Here is a 6,041-nt window from a genome sequence, read left to right on the forward strand (position 1 = left end):
AGCTTTCTAGTTTGGTGAGATTCTATAAGATGCCCTATCAGTATTACTACACAAAGTTTTTTGTTTTTTTCTCAGCCAATAGAGTCTGTAAGCATGACAGATACGTGGTACACTTTACTAAGCCCTTAGATATTGCAAACAAGATATTCCAAGGGTTAAACTAACATGTAATATATTAAAATATCATGCATTTTATTGTGACAATGTGCCCTGGGAAGACATTTGTTTCATAAGAATCTTCAGAATATACATGCTAAGCTTGTTGTTATTTAGCTTGTGCACACAGAAGATAAGACATAGTGGGTCATATTTATCAAGCGCCGTATGGAGTTTGATGCCCGTGTTTCCGGCGAGCCTTCTAAAGACCGCTGCTCTATAAACTGTCCATCTGCTCTGAGGCAGTGGAGAGAAACCGAAAGAAATCAACCCGATTGAATACGATCGGGTTGATTGACACCCCCTGATAGCGGCCATTGACCGCAAATCTGCAGGGGGTGGCATTGCACCAGCATTTCACAAGAACTACTGGTGCAATGATAAATGCTAAGAGTGTATGCTGTCGGCATTTATCAATTTGCAGCGGAAATGATCCCCTATATCGGATCATGTCCGCTTGCACCATCATAAATAGGCCCCAGTGTCTCATGTCATACCGCTGACAGCAGGGAGATGAGGATGGGACTTGTGATGAGATGAGAAACAAAAAGCAGAATGAGGGCAGAATGAGGACTCTGAGACCGTGACAAATAATCTAAGAAAAATAACTCATCAAGGAGTCTTCTGATTCTGAACTTTAATAGATAAAAGGTCCTCAAACTGTGGTTTACATGATTAGTATGTGCTGTACCTTGTTTATCAGGAGGTAATGGAGCTGCCAGTTTACTGAGATGCTGGCCCAGCAACTCTGATGAAGTCAACCCGCTGCATTCTATCCTCTTCTGCAGGAGAACGGCATCCCTGTCATTACAAAAAATAAAGAACAAACCTCAGCAACTAAATATTATAATTATTACTTGTATTGTCGCACTGAAGCAATGGTCCCCTGAGGATTCAGCAGTACAGGCAGCACATTTTATACAGAACCCTTTTGTTACCTATGCTAAGCTGTTGGATTAGTGGCACATTTACCCATAGAGCCATTTAATTGGCGGCTGATGCCTTTCTCAGGTTCCAGTAGCCTGTTTATGTATACTGACTGCCAAATCTGCCATGATAGGGTTAAGAGATTATTTGTCTGAAATTGCACTGCAGTGGTAATAATGAAGCTAACATTAAAGGGACACAAAAGCCAAAATGTTTCTACAATTTTAAAACAGTTTAAAGGGAAAGTCAACACCAGATTTTTTGTTGTTTTAAAAGATAGATAATCCCTTAATTACCCATTCCCCAGTTTTGCATAACCAACACAGTTATAATAATACACATTTTACCTCTGTCATTACCTTGTATCTAAGCCTCTGTAGACTGCCCCCTTATTTCAGTTCTTTTGGCAGACTTGCATTTTAGCTAATCAGTGCTCACTCCATGGTAAATTTCACATGCATGAGCTCAATGTTATCTTTATGAAACACATGAACTACCGCCCTCTAGAGGTGAAAGACTGTCAAAATGCATTTAGATTAGAGGCGGCCTTCAAGGTCTAAGAAATTAGCAAATGAACCTCCTAGGTTTATCTTTCAACTAAGAATACCAAGAGAACAAAGCAAAATTGGTGATAAAAGTAAATTGGAAAGTTGTTCAAAATTACCTTCCCTATTTAAATTATGAAAGTTGTTTTTTACTTGACTGTCCCTTTAACTACATGATTTTAATCAAAGGATACCTAAAGAACAAAGACAATTTCATAATAGAAGTGAATTGTTTAAAATGATATGCTCTATCTGAACTATGAAAGAAACGTTTGTGTTTCATGTCACAGTAAATCAGAGCCACAATCTCTTTATGGAAACAATTTAGCCACAATAATGTTGATGGTTAAAAAGTATATTTATAATAGAAGTATATCAGAAAGGGATGTGTTCTTATTAAATTGTATACTCTGTTCAAATCCAAATGTCATGAACGTTTAGTTTGGACATCTAAGTTCCTTTAATAGCACCTAGTTCTGCTGTTTCTTCGCCCTTCTTCTACAGAACATTCTATTTTTTATTTTATTTTTTGTGAATGTCAAATCAAAGCAGAATAAGAATTAGCATCCACATTTTATTAATGTTATTTTGAATGCTGCACTTTTCTTAAAAGGATTTTAAAGTATATTATTATTTTTATTTATTCATTTATTTTTTTCAAATAGGATGTTCTTGAACTGAGAAAAAAATAATATGTGTTTACATCCCTGTGAGTTGGAGACAAAAATCTATTGTGGCAACTCATTTGGAACAGACTGTGCTCTGCAATATAGTGCTTGATCATAAGTGTGATTTGGAGTAGTGGCCATGTGTCGCTGTGAACCAGACAAAAACTATATTTTAGAAATAAAAATAGCATGAAATGTAAACATCTTTTCTGGTAATGTAGAGGTAAAAAGCCCTTTGCTCTTCTGCTTAATTAATCTCACATTTCTTCCTCTCCTTAATTAAACTGCTGTACTTAGGCAATGATTAAGAAGCTCAAGACGCAGTGTAATCAATTTAATTGCGTTCATCCTGTGGAATATTAGATTGTAGTGTCTGCAATAAGATGGTATGTGCGGTGGAATAACGCTAAGCAACATATTGTCACTGAATCTTCTGCCTCTTCAAAGCCAACGATGGATAAAAGTATTATATATACATTGTACACAGCTGCAGACTTATAGCAAACCTAAGTGGTGTTTAAGCTAGAGGTGCACACAGACAAGGGGGATACATTTAATTATTGCTAGAGTGTCGCTTTACAGTGTTGTCCTACTGACTGAGTAAAAGAGCCCTCACATTGGTACAATTAATTCACCCACACCAATATCATTTATCACTGCCTGAGTAGCTGCAAGTGCCTCGCTGCTATCTGTGTTATGACATTCGCTCTAGTAAATAATGCGAGTCTGGTGAGTGTGATGATATACAGAAGAAAGGTTCTGCGTATTGTGTTGGCTGTTTATAAGCAGCTTCAGACAGATTCTATTTCATTCCAGTTTAATAGCAAAGAACATAAAAATATATCTGAATGAATGTAGTGATGTTTATTCTGAGGAGTCGTTATAAAAAAAAGATACAACTCAGAAAGAACTATTTGCCTAATTAGGGGACTACAAGACATTGCAAGGCCAGTAGAATAAGTAGAAATGGGTGGTTATCTGTTTGTTTGTTTATAACATTTGAAGGGTAGAATAAATGCACTCTTGACAATTTTTATGTGCAATTTCTGCAAAATTAATTTTAATATTAGATGGATAAAACAAATACTAACATTGTCAAATATTACATGTATAACAAAGTTTATGGGAATCAACATGTGGATGTTAATATTCATAGTCCTTCTATTAAACAATAGATGTAGATATCATATCTTCTATCTCAAAAAAGTGCACTGCTCTTTTGCATTTCACAATCATTAGCGGCCAAGCTGAAATGACCCTCCATAGATGGAAATAATAAGTATTGGTCATGTGTTCAAACCATTTCTATGAGTAGCTATATTCAGTACTTTATGGGCGACATTATAAGTGGCGCACTATTGTTAGCGCGAGATGTGATATATAATATTGTGACAATGCTAACTAGCGCACATGTTACAAGTTAAAGAGACATGAAACCCGGATTTATTTCTTTCATGATGCAGGCAGACCACTTTTTAATTTACTTCAATCTCTTGGTATGAAAAGCATACACAGTTAGGCCAAGGAGAATCAATGAATTACTGGGGACAAACTGCTTGTTTGTGGCAGCACGCACGTGCCTCTTGATAATAGGAGCAAATTGTAAAGTTCTTTAAAATGACATGCTTTGTCTGAATCTTGAAATAAAAAATGTGGGTTTCATGTCCCTTTAAAAGTAAATGGGTGCATTTGACCGTGAATATGTGTATATGTGTGTATACATACATATATACACATATATACATAGATAAATACATGTGTGATATATATATATATATATATATATATATATATACAGTATATATTATTAGTATTATTATTATTATTCTTTATTTATAAAGTGCCAACAGATTCCACAGCGCTGATATATATATATTATTATTATTATTATTTATTTATAAAGAACCAACAGATTCTGCAGCGCTGATATATATATATATATATTATTATTATTATTATTCTTTATTTATAAAGCACCAACAGATTCTGCAGCGCTGATATATATATATATATATATATATATATATACACATACATACACATATATATACAGTATATAAGCTTTGGAACCCTTTGCACCTAAATATCTTGAAACATAAAAAAAATTGTGTTTTATATATATGTTTTATAGTGTTTTTACTGTAGATATTTTATTTTACACTCCAATGTTCTCCACTTAAAGAAAATTTTATTTTCTATCTATCTATCTATCTATCTATCTATCTATCTATCTATCTATCTATCTATATATTTACACCTGTATATATTCATATAGATATTTATAAAATTAAAAAAAAAACCAACATACTGTATATTTAAAAATAAAAAAGAACATTTTATTCTATGTGGATAACATTGGAATGTAAAATATGCGTAACTACCGTTGGGTATAGTGCAGTTGCTCTAATGCATGTTGGGTTAGAGCGTGAGCAATAAGTGTTAGTTTTTTTGTTTCGTTTTTTAACTGCACGTTCTACGGAAATCTATGGCGAGAAGAAGTTAAAGGGACAGTCAAGTCCAAAAAAACCATTCATGTTTTAAATAGGGAATGTCATTTTAAACAACTTTCCAATTTACTTTTATCACCAATGTTGCTTTGTTCTCTTGGTATTCTTAGTTGAAAGATAAAAATAGGAGGTTTATATGCTAATTTCTTAGACCTTGAAGACTGCCTCTAATTTAAATGCCTTTTGACCACTAGAGGGCATTAGTTCATGTGTTTCATATAGATAACATTGAGCTCACGCACGTGAAGTGACCTAGGAGTGAGCACTGATTGGCTAACATGCAAGTCTGTCAAAATAACTGAAATAAGGGAGCAGTCTGCAGAAGCTTTGATACAAAGTAATCACAGAGGTAAAAAGTATATTTATATAACAGTGTTGGTTATGCAAAACTGGGGAATGGGTAATAAAGGGATTGTCTATCTTTTTAAGCAACACAAATTCTGGTGTTGACTGTCCCTTTAACACGGTCGCAATATCCAAAGTCCTGGAATTAACACACATCGGGTTTAGCTCACATTCTAACTTTTTACTTTCAACTTGTAATATGCACGCTACCCCGCCCGAGTTAACTTTGAGCGCAATTGGCGTAAGAGACAAACAAATATGTTAGCGTGCCACTCGTAATCTGGGCAATATGTATGGGGATACAGATACAAAATGTAATTCTACTTGCAGATAAAGCTAAATGTATTTTAAAGATAAATTAATCCATTAGATTCCTATGAGAAGATTATTACAAAACATTTTGTGCTAGATTACAAGTGGTGTGTCTGTAGTTGAGCTCTATTACGAGTTGAAAGTAAATGCGTTCACTTAAGCGAAATTTAATTTAATGCATGTAGGGATAGCGCGACTTCAGACCTCTGGTTAATCGTTACATGAGTCAAAAAAGTTGCACAACACACATAAAAAATACATTTACACTGATAATAACAATGTCTGATTAATAAAAAGGCTTAATCATGGAGATACATACATATATATGTCTAAATATGTATATGTATGTATATCTACAGTATATATATATTTATATGTGTGTCCATATATATTGAGATATAAGCTGAAATCTAGCGTGGTCAATGCACGAGTGGAAGCGCAAACTACGGCTCCACTCGTAATCTAGCCCTTTATCAGAAAACCAAACCAATCACATTTCTCAATGGATGACCCAACTTGTTAACAATCTCACACCCCAGTAACTCAATGACCACAAAAATAGAGATTAGATAAAGAAACAT

General features: G+C 34.2%; 1 protein-coding gene across 4 annotated transcripts in view; it reads right to left on the bottom strand.

The window, feature by feature from the left end:
• Window positions 1–6,041, bottom strand: part of PDE2A (phosphodiesterase 2A) — a 1,131,360-nt gene that overhangs the window by 513,302 nt on the left and 612,017 nt on the right. For all 4 annotated transcript variants that reach the window (XM_053708776.1, XM_053708774.1, XM_053708775.1 and 1 more), the window contains one exon: window positions 848–957. In XM_053708776.1, the coding sequence (XP_053564751.1) occupies window positions 848–957 (110 nt within the window). The remainder of the gene's footprint in view (window positions 1–847; window positions 958–6,041) is intronic.

This window comes from Bombina bombina, chromosome 3, assembly GCF_027579735.1.
Source record: "Bombina bombina isolate aBomBom1 chromosome 3, aBomBom1.pri, whole genome shotgun sequence".
NCBI lineage: Eukaryota > Metazoa > Chordata > Amphibia > Anura > Bombinatoridae > Bombina > Bombina bombina.